A 20,867-nucleotide genomic window follows, 5' to 3' on the forward strand; every position below is an offset into this window, starting at 1 on the left:
GATTATCAAAATGTAGAACTGATAAAAAATTATATAAAATTAATATTAAATAAAAAGAAGAGAAAGAGAAAAAAAAAATCAGAAAAAAAATCTATTTATATACAGCTCTAGTAACTGCTGTAAGAGCTTTATCTGATTTCTAAAAATATAAAAATATTACAAAATAAAGAAAAAGAAAAAGATGTATATCAATGAAACATTCAAACTTAATATTTTTAGAAACAATTTATATACAATAAAAATTAAAACTTAATCTGTACTAAAAACTTTAAGATCTTAAGATAAATATATAGAAGTATGAAATATATCTTTATCTTACAAAGAATCTGATATATTAATTCAATATCTTCAATAGAGAGATTTATAGAAAGCTTAATAAAATAATAAAAATATATATATAGAGAAAAATCAATCAGAGTAGAAGAGAGTGAGACAGAAATAGATAAAATAATAAAGTAAATATCTGAGTCTCTATAAGAATAAGTGATAAATATTTATTTAATAAAAAGTGAAGAAAGAAAAGAAAAAGTAGAAGTAGAAGTAAAAGCAGAGAAGAATAGATAAATTGTAAGAGAATTGAAGATAGAAGTAGCAATAGATATATATAAAATAATATCTGAAATAACTATAAAGTATTAACAGCTATTATAATATAAAGAAAAGAGTATATACTTATCAAAAGAACAGAAACTCTTTTTGAAACTTTATAAATAATTATAATAGAAATAAAGATGATCAATAAAACAGTTATATATAAAAGACAGAATACAAAATTGAAATAAGTCTTTACTGTATATATAACTTATATAAGAAACAGATATATATTCACTTCAAATATAAAAAAGCACTATATTACTGTTTGAACTATTTTGTATATATATATTCTTTCTACAAATAATTAGTTTGAAAGTTATATATTAATATAAAGAATAATAGTATTTGTCTAATAAGCTGAAAGTATATAAAGATAAGAAAATAATGTAAAAACTGATATAAATAAATATAATATAGAGATTTTTATCTGTTATAATCTTAATAATACAGAGACTCTGAATAATTTCATCTATAATAAATTAAAATAAAATTTATAAATAAAGAGAAAGATATTGTATATACTCAGTATAATCTATTTGAATAACAGTGTTTTTTCTGAGATATATAAAATTGCTAAATATTTCATACTTGTTTTAAGCAAGAGATATAACTGATAAATAGCTAGTGAAACAGATTGTATTATATAAAATTTATATATAAAAATATATTTTTTTGAAAGCAGTGGATATAGAAGAGAGATGTAAAAAATAAAGAAAGAGACTACTGAAGATATACAATATCTCTAAGAGAATAAATAAAAATAAAAAATTAGTATAAAAAAAGAGAAGAGAATTGATGTGAGTAGAAGAGATAGAATCAGAAATAGTAGAGAAAATATAGACAGTAGAAAAGACAGAGATAGTAAAAGAGATGAAAATAATAGAAAAGATAGAGATATAAACAGAGACAGAGAGAGCAGTAATAGAAGATAATATAAGAGTATCTGTTATTATATTATTATTATAAACATTATTATTATTATTCATATTCACATCAGTGATCTCATCAACTACTTCACTTATATTTTTATTATTAATTGAGATGTTTATATTATTATCATTGTATCTAATCTTTATAATATTATCAGATATGATCTTTTCAACAGAAGTAAGATTGTATGAAAAGAGATTATTAAAAGAAAAATTTGAATAATTATAAGTTAGATATATACTCTGATAATAAGAAATAGAAGCTAGTAATAATTAGTAACTATAAGAGTCATTGATTTGCAGTTAAATTAGTTTTTGATAAAATTTAATCAATAAAAACTTATCAGTAGATCAGTTGATATAACTAGAATAATATAAACTACAATAATCAGATATTATATTGTAGAACAGAGAAGACTAGATAATTTGATAGAATAGAATAGATATATAGAACAATCAAAAATAAAACAGAGAAGATCAAATAAAGAAGTATGAGTGAATGAATAGAATAAAATAATTGTGAATATAATATAGTTAGTAATGAGATGATGTTGTTGTGATAGAAATTCTTGTGTATATGAAGTGAGAGTGTCTTACTGTTTTGAGTTAGACAACATATGATCACAATAAGAGCTTGATGAATATATACTATGAACATTTCAGAGATAGTGTACTGCAAAGACAGATACAGACAGCAGAATACTGTTATAAAAGTGTAGACAGATTTGATAGAGAAGAATGTAGTAATTTCAGCTTATTATTCTTTCAGAGTGTATGCCACCCTCTATTATCAAGGATGGTGTATGCTACTGCACTAGTTATTTTGTATAAGAAGAGCTGCAAAGCTTAGAAGCTTTGAGAAGCTCAAGCAACCTTTGAATCACAGGTCCTTCAAACTCTATACTACTAGTTCTAGAGTACCTGGTTCCTAACCGACCCACTCGCGCGCGTCTATTCTTCGAAATGGCGGAGCTTCCCAGACGGAGGCGGAAGGCAGTTGATGGCCTAGATAAGATCCCATCCACTGAGCAGGAGTGGCTTGAAATGGTCACAACCTATAGCTTGGTCAATGCCAAACTCCAGGACTTGTGCTCCTATGGTAGGCCCTTCAAGTACTTCAACAGAAGTTAGCACTATTCCCTAACTTTATTTCTTCGGGATAAGGCTCTTTCTCTGCATCAACAGTACCTAAAGAAGCCTTCCTCACTGTTCGATGCATTTGGCCAGCAGTGACGGCTGTTGGGGATGCATTCCCATATATTCTCCACTGTGGGCCGGGCCACACCACCACACCCACGGGTATATATATCATTGTGAGCGCAACCATTTAGCAAATGGTTACGTTGGCTTTGTGCTATGGATAACCTAGTGTTCGTGATGCTATATTATCACAAGCAGATGATAAGCATGGGGAACGTGGTGATCTTAAGGATATAAATTTCCTTCTGGATTTCATAGTAGAACGAGGACTTAAGTGGAGGACGACTGTGCGCAAAATGTTCAGGTATGTCTTTTTTTCTTGGCGCGTAAGTTATAGGGAAACGCTCTTCTCTTGGAACAGTATGCAGTCTTTTGTCCATAATTTGCCTTTTTAAACTAACAAGCATTGAGAATGGGCCTAGTCCATCTGCAAGCGTGCATGCCCATTCACGAAGTGTCTTCGTTTCGGAACATATGACATCAAACAGAGTGTCTAACTTGTCGAGTCCGAGAAGTTTCCTATTGATAAGCTCTGTAGCCTGGGCAACGTGTTCTTCACTGAAGTACGACCCTGTCCTGGCGTGGCCACCCAACCCACCACCTATACACTGCGACCACCAGCCGCAGCATAGTGGGGAACCACATGCTCTCAGATACCACGTCTGTATTTCCAACCCCCAAAGCGATATCCGGACGTAGGACTGTGGTGGAGTGGCACGAGGTAGTAAGGTGTTTCACATCGCCATAACGAAGGCTGCCGGTTAGCTCGACTAAGACATCTAATGGTACGGGTTCGATGGAGCTATCAAACTGGATGGCTGTTCTATTATCCGCTTGTACTAAGTGCTTGTGTTTTCGTAGGTAGGCGAGGAAAGAGTCTCTTTCTGATGATTCTATCAGAATGTCGATGTCCGCTGTGTGCCTCTCATTTCCCATGAGGCGCATAGCTCCTCCGCCAACAACAATGAAAGGAGGGATATCTTCAACCAATGCCAGTTTGTTGATTGTCTCTAGCACGTTTCCATTTTTCACATTTGCCATGGCGAACTATTGGGAATCGGGGCAGGGGAGCGGGAGAGCAAGGGAGGCCGTAATCGGGAGATTTGGCTAAGTTGGATAACACGCGGTATGTTGCAGGTTTTCAAAAAGTTGAAGAAGAAGGTTTGGAGGAGCTATGAGGCACACAGAAAAAGTTATTGCAGGTAGATTACAAGTTTACCAACACTCGCGCGGTGATATCAACACTGGGGTTGGCCATCGCGGGGTAGGAGGTAACCAATAGCTTGGTCGTGGCAGCTTCGACTTGAGCTCGGCAATCCTGAAGGGTTTCTGGGGTAAGCTATCCGTGGCAGTTGCGACGTCCATTTCGCCATCCTGTACAGCTTGTCTCAAACGGCAAATGTCTGCTCGATCAGAATGAGATAGCATTTTGTAAAAGTATTTGATGAAGAACTGATTTTCAGGTGGTAGACGCTCTCGTAGGTCCTCAGGACATAATACGATCATCCCCGAGTAGATCCATTGCATATGGTAATGTTCAAGGTAGCGTGGCTGCGCACGAGCGGTCACAATTTGGTCGACAAGAGTCTCTATCATAGCTGGGAGTGTGAAACAGGATTTGGTCAGTATCTTCTGCCCATCTATCGATCTACCAGCAACACAAGGTCCTTACAGTTTAGAAAAACCGAAAATCGAGGAAATGGACATGATGTTGAAGGAAGCATGGTTATCGAGGCTTGGTAATGCGCGGTTCCGAGATCAAGATGCCAAACACTCGCCAGAGATAGTATTATGCCAACATTAGTCCCCAATGTACTGTGTTTGATGCGTATACTGGCATCGTCCTCAACAGTCTCTGTGCCACGACGTTCAAATGGCACTTTCTTGAAGTCATGGGAGAGAAGATACGTGGCAGCATCCGAGATCTGATCATCACAGATAGCAAAAACGAGATCAGCCGCAATCATATTGTCCAGGCCATATACTCTGACTGCAAAGTCGCTGACAATGCAAAGACGGTAACCAGCTTTTGCAAGGAGCTCAGCCGCATAAAGCTGTGGAACAAAGCACGCGACATGGGAATCGCCAACATCTTTGTAGCGATCTGAATCCATTTCTCCAGTAAAATGCCCAGGGGTAGAAATTCTTGCCGTATCGTTGGTATCGAGTGGAACCGAATACGAGAGCGAAGAAAACTTGGATGGAATGTTTCTGATATGTCGGTCTCAGACGGCAGAATCTGGCAGATTTAAGAGTGCTTTTATGGCAGAGTGATTGGAGCTTTTATATCACATCATATCAGACTATAACGCAGCATCGTGGATCGCTAGTCCGCAATAGGAAACCTAAGGGCCAACCTTAACCAAGTTAAGATTCGAATTGATTTAGTTCAGCCTTGCGGATAACCTATTAGGCCGCTGGGGCAAAAGGAGCTCAATCAACCACCAGCGCCATGGTGGTACAGAGGGGATGAATCACTCAATCCAAACCCTCCAGCACAATCCACCTGAGTGCGCGACTTGACGCGGGAAATCCATTCACCGCCTTGGCAACATCCTGTTGGCTGGACGTTTGCATCAAAGAGAGCCTACACTACCTATTACGGACTAGCGCACTGCACATCCCTGCCTCAACTGCCTGTACTCCAACTACTTAAGACGTTCCCACAACATCTCATTCCTTCATCTAATCTATATTCTCCTATATCATAAGATGCTGATCCCTTTCATCCAACGTCGTCATTTCACTCCTCTCCTTCCCTAATCTTGCCAATGGCTACCTTTCAATTAGAAAACCAATGTCCAACATGTGATTGGTCGGATTCAAAGCGAAAAACCTGCCGCTACACAAGCCATGTAAAACTCTTCTACGGCGCCGACACGCGGGGCGTCTGGTCTCTGGGATCCGATGTGGTCCTCAAGGAACGGCCGAATATAGGTTCCCAGGATGAAATGGCCAACATTCAGTTTGTCAAAGAAAATACTCAAATTCCAATACCTTCCGTTATAAAGGAATGGACTGATGACAACGATCGACATTTTGTCCTCATGGAACGCATTAAAGGTCAAACACTTGAGGATGCGTGGCCAACCCTGTCCAGTTCTGATAAAGAACGTATAGCGGATCAAGTGGCCAAATGTCTGGTGCAGTTGAGGAGCTTGCAGTCTCCCCAAATGCAGAGCCTCAACCATCGCCCTCTATACTCAGGTTGGCTGTTCCTTCGTGAGCCTCTGACCCCACATGGCCCGTTTACCTCGGAAACCGAGTTTTGGGATTATCTCTCGCTCAAGTTAACCAAATTACCCAAGGAGGCATTAGCGAGATTGAGAACACGTCTCCCTCCATCAGCTCCGTATACGTTTACACACGGCGATTTAACCTTCTGCAATATTATCGTTAAGGACGGAAACCTGGCTGGGATTCTTGACTGGGAAGACGCGGGATACTTCCCGGTTTGGTGGGAATATGTAGCTGCGACCATTGGTTTGGGTGAAGGAGATGCGGAGTGGAAGGCCCTGTTACGAGGAAAGTTGGGTTATGATTGCCTCGAGGCAAAGAACTTTTGGCGAGATTTTTACTCTCTACATTTCTATCCGGACTTGGACGAGGCGGGTCAGCAGCTGCTAGAGACCTTGCTGGAGGACAGTAAGTAATGTCCTCCGCAAACGCCAAATGCGAATGATGGATGTACTTAGTTTTAATTTGATAGCATAAATCTCAAAATTCCGGTTCGCGTAACTAGCACACACTGACCTAACTCCTGATTCGCAACCAGGGTCTTACTTTTGCGTGAGGTTACGATTGGACGCTGAGAGAAATATCAGGTAACTGCCCAGTCCATGTATATTGATGTTACGTCTTCCCCAAGCCATATATCTCTGCCCCACCAATTGCTCATCATGCATATGAAGACTGAGAATACTATTAATACCACATGCCATGGAAAACAAGAAACGTCTCTTCCACATGCCACCCCCTATGACGCTTGCCCCTCGTCTCAGCAGAATGTCGAGAATGCATGAGGGTTAAACTGCTCAGCCGATACTAGCACCCATCCATAGATTCCTGGACGCCCGACATGACTTTGGCTGAAAGGGAAAAGGAAGCCGTGACCCATGAATTTGAAATTTGATGTCAATTCTGACGCTACCGCAAGGTTGTTGGTAAGTACTAGTATTTTCGGTAACCTATATACTACACATATGGAACCAGCTTGGATTCATACCTTTGCCACGAAGGGCAGGTTCGCACCACAGTAGGCACATTTCATAGCTCCCGTCATATTATTGTGCCCACATTTACGGCAGTTCATTGTTGCGGTTGTAGTTTCTTGGAGGTAGGAAACGGGAGAGTGTGCTCCGTGGTGATTTGTATAGTTAGCGATTGATGGTTTGGTGGAGCGAGTTGGCAATGATATTGTTTTTGCAGAGTGGTGGTGGAGGAAACAAAAAATATATAGGTTAACTAGACAAAGACTTCTCTTTTATAATATACCAAGGAGTTTACCCAACCCTCCTCTCATTTTGCTCAACGGGATCTCTTTCTAACGAAGGGGAGACAAACAATTGAGACTGCTGCAGGTTTCATTTCGTATAAGGGCGCCTTGCAGGAGTCAAGGTTTCTGTCCAATAACAATCATAGTGCTTCAAGTTAGATGCCAGTCCATGCGACATTTGTCACTACAGTCCGCCGTCAAAATGGCAGCCAAAGGAATATGTCATGGCCTATTGACACACGCTGCCGGCGGTTCGTCGCTGGCAAACCTACAAAGTAAAAAGTTCCTTGATATGCTAACGCAAGACCAAACGCATGGTTTGCATAGTTAAGCTACTAGTACTAGTAACTAAGTAACTAGTTAACCAATGGCAAAGTGGCATCAGCGCAAAAACGCTAACTAACTTACTAGTTCACTGATCCTCGCAGACACAAATGTGTAAACGCGAATATACGAGCGGACACCAACAGAAGGCTAACCTTCGACAATCCGTCAGATTGCAACGGGAAGCCTGGGTGACTGTGGTAGGAATCCAATTTTCAACATGGCGGCGTCACCAGCAAGAGATGAGTCAAGGTCAAGTTATTCCCTGCCCTCAGCTTCGCCTCAGAGGGCTCCTCGAGCTGTCAAGTTTCTCCCAGAGACTCACGCTGTTCCCATTGAAAGCTCCTGGAACACCAGCGGACTTTGTCAAGTAAGGATGGAAGAGAAATTGTTCCAGACCTTCCCTGGCGACCGAGTCACAGATTCCATGCTTGGTGAGGCCGCAAAACTCTTTAACGAGAACTACGGTATCTGGGGGAAGCTCTCACACAGCCCAGGTAAGTATGATGCTATGTCCTGCATTATTCCAGCTGACGCTCCCTCAAAGGAAAACCCGTCCGGCTCAGCGCGCATCGTCTGCGGGAGCAATACTTGCCCGACCACGCTACTACAAGCTACGTGCGGGTGGCCGTGGATGGGAATCTTGCTGGAAATGCTTTCGCGTGCCGTTGGAAACACGGTGGGAAGAACATCTGCTGGGTTACTCAGTTGGTTGTTGACCGTAGATTCCGTGAGCGTGGACTTGCGACCGCACTGTTGAGGTTCATTTGTGCCGATACGGATGATATGTACGGCATCATGAGCTCGCATCCGGCTGCGTGCATGGCAGCCGCGTCATCTTACGGGAGTAAGCATTCCCTTCTTCCCTCATTCCTATAGCAAGAAGTACGTGGGTTCTGATTCTAGTAGGGGGTATCGAAAAAGCGCCGTTGGGTTTAGTCGAAGCGAACGCCAAAGCAGTCTTGGAAGCTTCGCCAATACCTTATATAAAAAATGCAAGGTTGTGCGGCTCCCTCTTCAATCCCGAAGATTCAACAGGGCTCGTTTGCGGGGTCGACACTGGATTCTTTGTGGATCACAAGGAAACCCTGGAGGTTGTAGAAGTGGTCCGTCAAGATTTGCAGTGGCCACTCGGGGATTTGCCAGAGGACCATGAATATCTCTTGATTCTGCCCGGCAAAAAACGCAGATCGAGGTCGTCCTCGTCATCCCAATCCAAGGGAGACGTTATACCGACCCACTAGGTGGCTTACTGCTGATGAAGGATTAACCGTTAGCAAACGCAGACTATATTATTATGGGCATCAACTGGAGATAGCTTCCGTTCTTTTCATTTTCGAGAACGCGATAAGTGGTCAAGAATCGACTTGTTTTTCAAATGGATCCATAAGAGCCTGTGCCCACTGTTGGGTATCCCAACCAGCGTAGATCGTATTCTAATCACGCCCATAGTGGAGGAGATATGGAAGTACCGATGCTCGGAATCAGATCTCAACCCCTTTCCTGCTCAACACCTGCATCTCATTCCAATGTCACCAAATTTGTATCGTTACAATGATAAAAGCAGTGAAAATTGCACAATCATTCAAAATACGCTCATTGTTATTCTAAAAGTGAAATGGTAATATCAGTGTAAAAAATCATAACCGAGCAAAGAGACATCGTGTTGGCCAAGATTGCTGAATGACGGAATTCGGGATTTCCTATGAGTCAGTATTTTATCATAAATCATTATATTGGCGATCTGTATCATTTATTTTCTCGGAAATATAATAATTCGATAGTACCAGTAGACATGAGAGACGTGAATCATCGAAAGGCGAAGGGAAAAGCAGAGAAAGACCCTTTGTGTAAATAACCAACCTCTCATGTATTGAAATCTGAACACTGCCTCGCTTGTATGTATAATCGCGCATTCCCTTCCATATGAATACTACCATTTTTTAACATGTAATTATTGGGAAGATCATAGTGAATTCAATTAAATTTTGATACCCAGTATTGGGGCAATATTCGGACGTTTAAATCGTTCTGGCAATATATATATATAACACTAATTATTTGCCTACCTCTTTTCCCTCACAGAGAGCTCTTTGGCCGGTTCGGGAGGGCTGAGAATCCATTTCAGAACATCAACGACAACGTTCTTGTCATAGTTGTCCTCAGCGAGGTTCGTATCTAGCCCTCATCATCAAGCAGTAATAAAGCATACTAATACCCTAACCCTACGCGGTAGATTGTTTTGTTCGCGCGAGTGACGGGGCAACAACACCCGTGATACTTCGACGCGTGCGAGGTCACCAGTTATCCATTTACCACTGAGATAACTCCGCCAAAAGGATCGATCCTTAGGGTGGGGGAAACCCCATCTTAAGAGGTATTTGCATGCTTTTATCTATTTCACATCTGTTTCTCCAAACACTCATACTACCTGCAGATACCTACAAGTTCCTGCAAGTTCCCTCTTGTCAGAAAGATGAGACTGATGCAGAAACAAAAATTGCAGCATCTCGATACGATAGCGGATGCCCGTTGCGCCTGCTTCTCAGATCAAGCCTTAGTATATCAATAGTAAACAAAATGAAGACACGCCTGCATCCCGAGTGCCTCCCCTATCGGGCAGCTGGCATCCAGGTGAGTCGTTGCTGCCGCTGCCGCTGTTCTGGTATTGCTTTCCTCCCCTAAGTTTACAAAACAACAGGATGCTGTTCTTGTTTGTTTATAAATATCCTTCATTCCATCAGATCACTTCTTCCAACGAATCGACCCGTTCTGCAGCTCCAATGCTTACTTGATACGTTGTATTTCGAAGCTCCAGCTCAAAGACTCTAATAATAAAATGGAACAGACTCAGCAGAACCTGGCACAGCCAGACTTCCACCTTCTTACAGATGCTACGCAGACCGTAGTACACCAACTTTCCCTTCTCCCAAATATACCGATCATGAACATGCAGAACCAGCTTGATCAAGTCATGGGCATGCTGCGGGGGATTGATCAACATCTCCACCGAATTGACGCGCGAATGGATCAATTGGATGCGCGCATGGATCGGCTCGACACGCGCATGGATCAACTCAACACTTGTATAGACGAGGTTGATGCTCGCATGAATCTGATGGCTGCGAACGTACTAGCCACGTAAGCCCCCTTTTCCTCTTCAAATTCTTCCCTTTTTTTTTGGTTTTTTTTGTTTTTTGAAAATGGCTAAGATGATTTCTAGCAATCGCAACTCGATCGCGCGGAGCATCCATTCCACGATCAATAGAGATAACCTTGCTCTTGTTCCGCTAGTCAACCAACGGAATGAGGAAATTCACGGCTTTCCAAGAAATCTAGCTGCATTAAATCGGCTGACAGGTGTGGAGGGTTTATCTACTCTGATTTTAGACAGCAATTCTAATCATGCTTGATCAGGTCGGCAACTGGATATTTTGCTGCGGGAGTTTGATATTCCAAACATTGGAGACATTGAGGAACGCCGCAATCAGCTTCGGCAGATCTGCGGAGTGCCACCTCGTTTTTAATAGTGAGTGATGGAATTGTGTATCTTGTTATATTATGTGTTTGAGGGTTCCTTTTAACTTTGTATCGGTGGGGATTCTGCCTATGTGACCATTTCAGGGTGGGGGACTGAGAGGGCGAAAATATATGTTTATATTCATGAGAGAAGATGCAAGTGAAAGAGGATGGGAGACCACAATTTGATAGCCGACCGCCCTTTCCCAATATCACGATTACGCGTATGTGTATGTGGTTGAACTAGGAAAGAACAATTCAAGAAACGAGTCGAAGCGCCAAGCAATCTGAATTATAATATCACGTGACTTATTTGCGTCACGCTTATTTTTGAGCCCTCCAAGGTTCCTGATTTCGATTCCCATGAGACACTCCAGCCCAACTCAGGCGAGCAGACAAGTGGGAAGAAACCAACAATGGCGCTTCCGTCGAACCTTCCCTCCAAACGCCCTTCCTTTCTGCTTGCATCATACTCTGCCCCCTCCACCTCCCAAGCCCAACCCGAACGAACACACACTTTCTCCCATCCACTTTCAACATCCTTATCCCGCAGTCTGGACAACTCTAGTACCACGGCAGCGAAGACAGCGTATCTCTCTGAGCTACGTGGGGCCGTGAGTGCATTGCAAACTGAGATAAATGAGTTCCTGACCGCCCGCATGGACGAAGACAATAATATCAATCGACAAGCATCTGGCAGTGTGAACATGGCCCAGACTGAAAGAGAACGGAGAGAAGAGGAGAATTACGGGGAGGAAGTTTTGGATGATGAGGATTGATTCTTGAGGAAACACAGCATATCCGCCCCGCATTCACGATATTTTAGTCACGCCCCCACACCGTTGACCGAGAACTTGCGTCGTTTAAGCGATCTTACTCTGCCCCCCCACCGTTTCCTCCCGTCGTTGGCTTTTAATGCCTATGGATATGGAGTATGTATTACTCATGGATGCATTTGCCATTGAGAAAATGCTAGTCACTACGCATCTTCAAATGAACAACGAATATAGAGTGAATTGCACGATGATGGGCCAGGGGGGACCGAATAAAATGGTTAGGAGAGCTCATCGAAGGAGTGGACTACAGAGGTGCACGCGCATGAATTCCATTCAAACCTGAAGCTGGAAGGGATGCAATGGGAAGGGAAGGAAAGTGGAGAACAGAGGGCCAAACATACAAAATACCATTGTGGGCGCTAAGTTTTATATGCCGAAAATGTTTAAAAAAAAAAACGTGGAGTTATAGAAAAGTTCCAATGATTGTGATAGTATAGTGGGGGCCCGGGGGGATGTTGTTCTATTTCCAGTGTATGCGTCCACCTATGATGCAGCAGTAGTGCTCCATTTACCAGCGCAACCAAGATGTACAACAGTATTACTATTCAAAGAAGAATTATTAGCCAGGGATGTCCTCCAAAAACCTGTGTCAGAAGGGTGTGGAATAATGGGACAAAGGAACAGCATACTTTGGGAAAACGCTAATCACGCTTCCTCCCAATCGTTTATGGCATACACCACACACCCTTTCCTCGCTAATTGTCACGAAGCGATTCCGACCCTTATTATGCCCCTTCACGATTTCCCCCCCAAGCTGTAAATTCGCCTGGACCGCTACATTCTGTACCTTGCGTAACGCAGTGACAATCCGGCTTTCATTAGCGACTGAATTAGCCGCCCTTATGCGGCCGCGGAAGTAGAATTCTAGGTCATGCACAGGGAATGTTTCCGGTATTAGTTCGAGGGTGGAACCAGCGGGGAGACGAGAACCGTGCCTGGCAAGGATTTCTATGGCGGGACCGTATTGGGGTTTATAATCGTGCGGTGGGGAGAGGTAAAGGGACAGAAGGGTGTGATAAATGGATGGATGGCCGTCTTCGTTGTCTGTGGGAGAGACACGTTTCGTTGCGGCCGTATCTGTGGTCCGAGTTTCCTCATTACGGTGGATATAGTTGCAGTATCTGGCCGTGCTGATTAGCCACTAGGGCAGAATGAATTTGGGAAGAGAAAGGGGCTAATTAGTATATCGGACTTACTCTTCAGCTTTGTCCGGACTCTCTAGTTTGAATACATAAATCTCTAGTGCTTGTCTATGTTGACCCATCTTGCTAAAAATGATCGCTCGAGCCTCGAAAAACTCAGGATCTACCTCGTTTGGTTAGCCAATGCTGCTGAAAACACGGAGTTGCAAATGCGTAGCGAACGACAACTCACCTTCTCTAGGCAGTCGGTCCAGCATCTTAGCCGGCGAGTACTGCCCACTGCCCTTCAACATATCTAAAAACTTCCGTCTACAATCCGTCCACTCCTCTTCACTTTCAAACTCCTGCTGTGCACTAACGTCACCCGCTTTCCACCGTTTGAGCCGATCCAAATATAACGAGAGTAGGCGCTGATGCAAGTCAGGCGACATTTCGTTCAACTCGCCAATGACATGTTCCAGATACCGGATAGCAAGTTTGGAGTCAATGCTCTGGAGGAATTCGAGGACCTTATCACGCTGTAGTGTTTCCGCATTCTCTGTATCTGCCAGGAAAATCTCCATTCCCAGTTCCGGCCGCGCCCTCACGGGCCATTCGGCAAATTCCAAGATTAAATCGATCATTTCTGGCGGGAGATTTTGCAGATATGCGACAGTGCGTTCTGGACAGCGCAGTTGTGAGGCGAAGACGGTTTTTTGTGTTTCGTCCGTCTCGGCCTGGCCAAATTTCTGTAGCAGTTCAAGGGCAGGGCGGTGCATCTTTTTACCAAAGAGGAAGTCGATAAGATCGTTGTAACGCCCGGTTTCTTCGAGTTTTTCCATTACAACGTCCGGGTCACAGAAATTGGCGATGCGGAAAAGGGATCCGGCTAGGGACGGTGTTGCAAACATGTGGGCGCGGAAGAGGGTTGTATCAACCAGTGTAGCTGTCTCGCGAAGTTTCCGTGCAACATCGTCTGAGCTATCGTCCGGAGACAGACCTACTACGTTCCTGACCGACTGGCTGAAGTCATCGGTTTCATTGGCAACTTGTAAAGCTAGGTCGGTGACGGTTCCATCCGGATTAAGAAATCGCTGCAATCTCCGCCGAATGTCTGCGAGAAATCCCTGGAGCGCGTGTGCAGCGGTTTTTAAGTCTTTCCCTTCTACGGGACTATTAGTATCATATTCGGATATGTAGGAAAGGGTGACTGGATCTCATACCCAAGGGATTGTCCACGGGTTTCACATCAGCGGGCTTTCCACGGATACTGCTTGTCTCGCTAACATCTTCGGACTTCCCCCTCAAAAGAGATCTCACAGAGGATGCATATCCTGCAGGAGCCTTTGCCCTTGCTAAACTCTCTGCTACAGCCTCTATACTGTTAGACGTAGTACCATTCGTTTTATGGGAGGTTTGGTCATCGGCGTCTGACGCTTCCTCTTCAACTTTCTCCTCATCGAAGGTAGAGAGTGGCCCAGCAATGACTTTTGGATACTTGCGAATGACCATCTCGGGAGAAGCACATGCATCTGTAAATAAATCTAACGAATCACGGTACCTCCGCTTGTCAAATAGAGTTTGCGCCTTCTGTAGTTTGGCTTCTCGAAGCCTGCCCGCTTTATCTTTAAGCAGCGCGTCTTCGAGCATACTGATTAGGCTTATGGCTTCATCCAAATGCGCTTGTTCGATAAGTGAATCGATTTGCGAGTCGTAGTCCAACGCAGCCATTCGCCAGATGATGCGCTCGCTACCAACCAGAAAGCCTTTCCCTGCATGGGCTAGGCTTATTGTGGGTTGGGGTATGTGAAGCATGCTTGCTGAAGGGAGAGAAATGGATTGAAGCAAAGACAAGGTTTCTGGATTGCGGACTTCCAATGTTCCCTTTGAAGGCTCTTGCAATGCTAAGAGGTATGGATATGAGTAACCCACGGCCTCCGGGCTTGTGGTCCAAGGGATTTGCCTCCTTCCCAAGGACTCGCCATCGGTATCGACGAAATGAGTATTGACATCCTTAGCTAACAGTATTTCCCCATCTCCCAATCGTGTTGCTAGAGGTTTCGGCGCGGCACCTCCCATGCCAATGTAGCTCATACTTGCAACACCCACACCTCCAAGTCGGCCTGTGTCCTGTCCACCAGGCCCGCCGATACTTCCTGGGCCCACGATATCCGTTACCTTGGAAGATTCCACATCGACCATCACATAGCTTGAATTTAGGCCCACAATGAGTTTGGTACCCGTGGCCCAATTTAAAGTCTTAATCCCACTTGCTAGTGTGATCTCCTTTGTATCATCTTCCAGTTCCATATCTAGCCACATCCACAGCATCAGTTTTCTCTTAACAGCCACAGCAAGTCGAGACACAATCGATGGTACAGAGGTACTAGGGTCCTTTACGATATTCGATGTAACTGCAAACGCAGATGCCCCTTTTGTTTTCGCTAACTGTTGCTGCAGCTCATAGGTTTGGAGGTCGTGGATAGAAACATATCCGTTCGATAACGAAATCAGAATGCCCGCCTCTTTGATGATGGCCAATTGCTCTATTTTATATCGCGAAAACTTTTCCTGCTCGCGAAGTAGGTCTGTGGGTTTCACGTTCGGTAGATCCACATTCTCCACAGCGGCTCTATTCACATCCATATCCCCTCTTCCGTCCCCATTTTCTTGCTCCCTCACCCCACCTATGCGAGATCCCTCACTGCCGCTATGCTCACGATTCAACTCATTGATGCGATATATTCGGAGGGTTCCCGTATTTAGCCCGACAAGTAGCCGGTCACCGTATGCTAAGAATGACTCGATCTTCGATTTGTCGCGCTGCTTGAGCTGGACGAGAGGGTGGGCCGTGAAGGCCGACAACATTGCTTTCTGGTGCTATCGCTGGAGCTGCGGGGATGAATGTTGAAAACCCCGTTCTGGTTCTGACTGCCGTAGCTGATGCAAGTTGTGGAAGCTCGGTGTCGGGAAGATTTACTTGACCACTTGACGTATAGTTCACATTCCGGCAGTTTCGCCAGCTCGGAAACCAGTGGAACAGCGCCTCACGTCCATGGAGATGAATGAGTGTGCCGAGATACGCCGCCTCCCATTACTATCAAAGGTTGGGTTTTCATGACAGAATTGGTGAGTTTGGGTCGTGGTTGATCTCAGATGACGCAGATCAGTTTCGCCGATGTTAGTCAGCATATTTTAGTCGCAGAGCAACTTGTGTCGACAAGTGACAACCAGGACAGAGATAACTAGCGGAGTTGACGACACCAGCAGGGCTGGATCTTCAATTCTGAAAGGCGCAAAAAAAAAAAAAAAACTACTCGCAAATCACACATAATGTCGCTTGTTCATTTTATCACCCTGTCAGCGGCTATCCAAGAGTTCGTCAACTGATATAGTATTGTATCTGCCATAAAATGTCAAATCACCTTCAAGGGATCTATTGGAAACGTAATACAGTCACATTTTTTTTTAAAAAAAAAAATAAAATAAAATAAAGAATCAAGTGGAGACGCCTCGCACGCCCACTTGCACCCGTGCATGTCCAAGCCAGGCCTATCGCTGTGATGTCTATCTAGAGAGAAAACCATCTTCCCATGGACGCTTTTTGATTCTATCAGCCATATTCCGCGCCCAAAACTTCTGAGTTTGAGTCTACCAAACCGCCAAAAAAAAAAAAAAAAAAAAAAAAAAAGCCCTCGCTGAGAAATGCAGACGTTACATTTTTGGTGAGAAATATGTATGTGATGCATTAGTTGTGTTGTTAAGGTGAGGAAAAGGTAAGGGTGGGTGGGAAGGGAGAGAGCGGAGAGTTTCAATGTTTGGAGGCGAGAGATCGTTCTTGGTTGATGGGGACGGAGGGCGCTTGTTTGTAAGACGAAATGGCGGTCTGAGTCCCCATGAGGTAAAATGAAAATGAAAAATCGGTAAGGATTCGATTTATGAAAAATGCTACCCAGAAACGAAAGAAAGCCTTATTGCTGCTCATCCGGTGTCTGGTGCTTCGCAGAGGAGCCCTTACCCCGCCATGTCGAGACAGCCGGGATATTAGCCTTAAAGCGCTTTTCTTCCGTCCCGTACGCGCCGGGCGTTAGTTTGATAAGCGTGTGCAGGGGGACCTCCATCCACGGACTTTGTTCCTGCGACATATTCAAGAAGTAGGAGTAGATGCAACGAAGGACGGCCTGGTGGGTGACAATGATGACATTCTCGCTTCGCTCCAGCTCCATGATGATGGGCTCAAGCCGGATGACGACGTCCCGGTACGACTCGCCGCCGCGATAGCGGTAGTTGTATTTATCGTCGTCCCGAGCTTTGAAATCTTCCGGGTACCTTTCCGCAATTTCTTCGTAGGTCAGCCCATCGCAGACGCCCGAGTCAAGTTCATCTAGAGCCTTCCATTCTAGTTTATCATATCCGGTTTCTGTGGCCAGATGGCGCGCCGTCTGGATGGTGCGCTTCAATGTGGATGTCCAAATGACAAGTTTAGCTCCGGGAGGAACACCAGACTCTTTGAGAAGACGTGGAAGAGCACGCGCATACTGCTCTCCACGTGACGAAATATCGGCATCGCCACCGATTTTGCCTAGAAGGTTGAATTCAGACTCTCCATGCTAGAATGGGAGATGTTAGTAACTTCTCTCTGTAAGAGCGGCCATGAATAACTTTTAGAATAGACGTACTCGAGAAAGCCAGATCGAGCGCGGTCTAATATGGAGGTTTTGAATATAATAGACCAAACGACTGGATAAGTAATCCTTGATATGATTGATGATTACAGTGGAGCCCACATTTATGAGCTTGACATAGGCATAATTTTTCTCATCCTCATCGATTGTCTGATACACTTTTTCGTAGTTACGAATGCGATTTCTGAAATCTTGCGCAGCCAGTTCTGGGTCCTGGCCCACATAGTCTGGCGATGATGTTTTGACTTCGAGAATGTTGTTCATGATCAGGTCTTCGTCGTCGCATTTCGATTCAACGAACAGGGCTTCGATTCCTGCATTCCTGCATGTTCTGTATATCCATTGTCGACGGCTTTTTGTAGAATTAGTAGCATCTAATATTGCTACCTGTCCATCAGTTTCAGCAAACCAGCGTAACATATCCTTCACTGCCGCTTCCGCAGCGGCCCGTCGTAACCTTTCTCCGTCTGGATTAGATGTGTCAAAGAAGGCAGCGGTTGGTCGTGGAGTGTCCATTCGTCTGTACTGGCCAACGTTAAATATTCTCGCGGGAATCCCGACCCAAGCTAAGTAGCGCAAGGCTGATTGGTGTTAGCGAAGTATACAGGGAATGGAGAGTGTCCATCGTGAGCCTGTGCAGGTGGGTTGACCAACCTTTACCAGCTATTAGACTCTTGCCACGGGCCGGTAATCCAACCATCACAACGCATATCCTTGAGTCATCGCTCTGCAATGAATAAGTGTTAGCTTTGTAAGACGAAAGAAATATTGATATAGTAATGTGCGACTCGAGTCCGAATTCGTGAAGTGATAGGTCATCGCGTTATTGAAAAAACTTAGCAAGCAAAAAGAAATATAAAACGGGATTTAGAGGATGATGAACCAAGGTTAATCGAATTACAATCCGGGACCAGGATGACGGAGCACAGGTATAGATGGAAATAGCAGAAAAGTCCTGAATCGTAATAAATGCAGAGAGTCCGAAGGTAGAAAGCACTTGACGGTTGAAAAGTGGAGCATTGCACGTATCTTGAAATGCATTGATGTCTGGGGAAAAGATCGGAATCCAACCCATTCAGCCAGGAGCTCGAAGTTGCTCTACAGCCATAGGGGTTTGAGAGAGTGGCATTTGTTTTTCACAGGTCAAAGTCCATAAGCAGTGATGCCTGTAAAATCAAAAATACCAAAGGCGATGCGACGGGCGGATAATCGCATTGAGAATGAATCATATGCCTTCATATGTTTCATGAAGCCAACTGTGATTTTTGTTTCCTGTCAAACGGCGTGTGATTCGATGATTGATCAACGACCAGGACGCGAGAGGAGATATACATGATCGTCCAGGGCATATATATCATATCGCCCGCACGAACCACTGCTATGGGGACCAGAAACTGCCAAGCTCACCAAAGTATTAACTCCAGTCTACATAACCAAAGCAAATCAGACAGCACTTTTCAGAGATGATCCCTGTTTCAACCCTGTAGTCTTTTCCGATCCTGAGATACATTCGCTGAAGAAGAGTCATGGGTAACTTGGTTCCTCAAGACTCATCAGCCGCGATGAAACGGCTTAAAGTCTCCAAACCGCCCGTGGAGAGGGTAATTCGAGCCAGGTGCTTTAGGACGAAAGCGTCGGATGCGCGACGACCATTTCTTAAAATGATATATTCTTGTCCATCGCACAAGCTGCCGAACCATCCCATAGGCGCAGGCATCTTGAGCGCCAGCTCCCGGTATCAAGGGGGCAAATAAAGCTTGTACGGCGCAACAGAATACTAGTATTCTCATCCTGGTCCCAGATTCTCGTCACGGGCAAGAAAAATTGTCGATATAAGCGGGTGACAGGCTGTCATCGACTGCCGTACGACAAAGGACGCGCAGAGCGACGAGTTGGCAGGGCGACATGGGGTTTTGGACCCTCACCTGGGCCAGGCCCAATTGGAGAGAATGAAAAATGCGCCCCTTTTGCAGCCAACACAGTGACTCAAAAACACGCATGGTCCAAGCCATATCTATATCCACATATTCTGCTCTCGCTGAGGCTTCAAAGGAGCTCTCGCCGCGATGAAAAGGGACAACATATTTCATATGGGTGTGTGGCTTTGGGTGCAGTCGGCAGAACCCGCATGGTCATGTGCTCTCCTTCCGAATCCATCCTGACACGCCATAAGAGAAAAGTTCATGAACAAGATAGAAGAAACAGCGGTTGGTATAAGAGCAAAGAAAAGGGAAGTGGAAATAACGATAGCGATAGCAATACTGATGATCAATGGCAGATAATAAATAAATAGGCAGTAACAGAACAACTCAATGGCAGGGGTACTAGTCGTAGTAGTTAAGAGGGGGTGAGGAGAAAACTGTGCTGCCCAACTCACCGAGGCAGAGAAGATCTTGGTAGTCGATGGTCGACGACCAGATAACCCAAATGACATGATGCTGCGATTTAGTCGCTATCGATGGTGATTAAGGGGATTCAAAGCTTGCAGCACCGTAACCCCAGGTACTAGTATGCAATTGCTAGTATCATCGGAGGGCCGGAAGGAGTTGGGCAAAAATTGTTAGGTACTAGTAGTGTGTGCGATTCGCACCTCGTTAGCTGCGGTGAAAATAAATGAATACTACAGGAGGAGTATATATAGTAATCAATTCGTCCGCCCAGTTTGCTGCTCGTTCAGTTCAGTCAGTTCAGTTCTCGAAGGAATCGAAAGAGGGCCAGTTCGAAACCGTGCGTTGTGGTGTGGCGGGTGGGTGGCTTAGACTCTAGCGAGAAAATACTAAACTACGATTTAACACTAAATTAATTGGATGAGTAAGGAGTGCTATCTACAACCGGTGATGCAATGGCTAAAAAGCAATCGAACACGAAAGTAAAGGCAAAGGACAGAAGCAGACGGAAAAGATATGGTGCAAAATAGCACCTAATGGCTGGCTTGCTATAACCCATCGAACACGGTTAAATGTTAAAACACCCTAACTCCAGCGTATGGCGAATTTCCCCTGGTATGGTTCCCTACTGCGCTCGTTGACTTGTTTGAAATAGGCGTACAATTCCTTCATGCTCTTAGAAATAATAATAGCAACAATTCCACGGCCCCAAACAATTAAGATCATATTCCTCCCATCGCCCCTGGTAAAACACTCGGATCCCTATGTCACAAGATT

The 20,867-nt window shown here is 44.2% G+C and overlaps 9 protein-coding genes across 9 annotated transcripts; 6 read left to right on the top strand and 3 right to left on the bottom strand.

Moving 5' to 3' along the window:
* Positions 1 to 2,486: 2,486 nt before the first annotated feature.
* On the top strand, positions 2,487 to 3,355 carry HCBG_01150 (uncharacterized protein; the record flags this gene model as incomplete). The annotated part of the gene is made up of 3 exons (XM_045428200.1): positions 2,487 to 2,649; positions 2,982 to 3,027; positions 3,262 to 3,355. The coding sequence occupies 3 exons, from the start codon at positions 2,487 to 2,489 to the stop codon at positions 3,353 to 3,355; spliced, it is 303 nt and encodes a 100-aa protein (XP_045292175.1).
* A 583-nt stretch (positions 3,356 to 3,938) lies between these two features.
* On the bottom strand, positions 3,939 to 4,939 carry HCBG_01151 (uncharacterized protein; the record flags this gene model as incomplete). Its single annotated transcript, XM_045428201.1, has 2 exons — positions 3,939 to 4,321; positions 4,396 to 4,939. 2 exons carry the CDS (start codon positions 4,835 to 4,837, stop codon positions 3,939 to 3,941), a joined length of 825 nt encoding a protein of 274 aa, XP_045292176.1.
* A 274-nt stretch (positions 4,940 to 5,213) lies between these two features.
* On the top strand, positions 5,214 to 6,376 carry HCBG_01152 (uncharacterized protein; the record flags this gene model as incomplete). The annotated part of the gene is made up of 1 exon (XM_045428202.1): positions 5,214 to 6,376. The coding sequence occupies one exon, from the start codon at positions 5,495 to 5,497 to the stop codon at positions 6,374 to 6,376; it is 882 nt and encodes a 293-aa protein (XP_045292177.1).
* Positions 6,377 to 7,762: 1,386 nt separating this feature from the next.
* HCBG_01153 (uncharacterized protein) lies at positions 7,763 to 8,786 on the top strand (the record flags this gene model as incomplete). Its single annotated transcript, XM_045428203.1, has 3 exons — positions 7,763 to 8,039; positions 8,090 to 8,389; positions 8,452 to 8,786. The coding sequence occupies 3 exons, from the start codon at positions 7,763 to 7,765 to the stop codon at positions 8,784 to 8,786; spliced, it is 912 nt and encodes a 303-aa protein (XP_045292178.1).
* Positions 8,787 to 10,122: 1,336 nt separating this feature from the next.
* Positions 10,123 to 10,993, top strand: HCBG_01154 (uncharacterized protein; the record flags this gene model as incomplete). Its single annotated transcript, XM_045428204.1, has 3 exons — positions 10,123 to 10,176; positions 10,391 to 10,683; positions 10,960 to 10,993. The coding sequence occupies 3 exons, from the start codon at positions 10,123 to 10,125 to the stop codon at positions 10,991 to 10,993; spliced, it is 381 nt and encodes a 126-aa protein (XP_045292179.1).
* Positions 10,994 to 11,477: 484 nt separating this feature from the next.
* Positions 11,478 to 11,840, top strand: HCBG_01155 (uncharacterized protein; the record flags this gene model as incomplete). The annotated part of the gene is made up of 1 exon (XM_045428205.1): positions 11,478 to 11,840. One exon carries the CDS (start codon positions 11,478 to 11,480, stop codon positions 11,838 to 11,840), a length of 363 nt encoding a protein of 120 aa, XP_045292180.1.
* A 540-nt stretch (positions 11,841 to 12,380) lies between these two features.
* HCBG_01156 (uncharacterized protein) lies at positions 12,381 to 15,886 on the bottom strand (the record flags this gene model as incomplete). Its single annotated transcript, XM_045428206.1, has 5 exons — positions 12,381 to 12,438; positions 12,527 to 13,018; positions 13,094 to 13,202; positions 13,272 to 14,183; positions 14,242 to 15,886. 5 exons carry the CDS (start codon positions 15,884 to 15,886, stop codon positions 12,381 to 12,383), a joined length of 3,216 nt encoding a protein of 1,071 aa, XP_045292181.1.
* Positions 15,887 to 16,989: 1,103 nt separating this feature from the next.
* Positions 16,990 to 18,403, bottom strand: HCBG_01157 (fructose-2,6-bisphosphatase; the record flags this gene model as incomplete). The annotated part of the gene is made up of 3 exons (XM_045428207.1): positions 16,990 to 17,628; positions 17,698 to 18,284; positions 18,358 to 18,403. 3 exons carry the CDS (start codon positions 18,401 to 18,403, stop codon positions 16,990 to 16,992), a joined length of 1,272 nt encoding a protein of 423 aa, XP_045292182.1.
* Positions 18,404 to 19,229: 826 nt separating this feature from the next.
* Positions 19,230 to 20,031, top strand: HCBG_01158 (uncharacterized protein; the record flags this gene model as incomplete). Its single annotated transcript, XM_045428208.1, has 3 exons — positions 19,230 to 19,304; positions 19,505 to 19,910; positions 19,997 to 20,031. The coding sequence occupies 3 exons, from the start codon at positions 19,230 to 19,232 to the stop codon at positions 20,029 to 20,031; spliced, it is 516 nt and encodes a 171-aa protein (XP_045292183.1).
* Positions 20,032 to 20,867: the final 836 nt, after the last annotated feature.

Source organism: Histoplasma capsulatum (genome assembly GCF_000150115.1).
Source record: "Histoplasma capsulatum G186AR genomic scaffold supercont2.1, whole genome shotgun sequence".
Taxonomy (NCBI): domain Eukaryota; kingdom Fungi; phylum Ascomycota; class Eurotiomycetes; order Onygenales; family Ajellomycetaceae; genus Histoplasma; species Histoplasma capsulatum.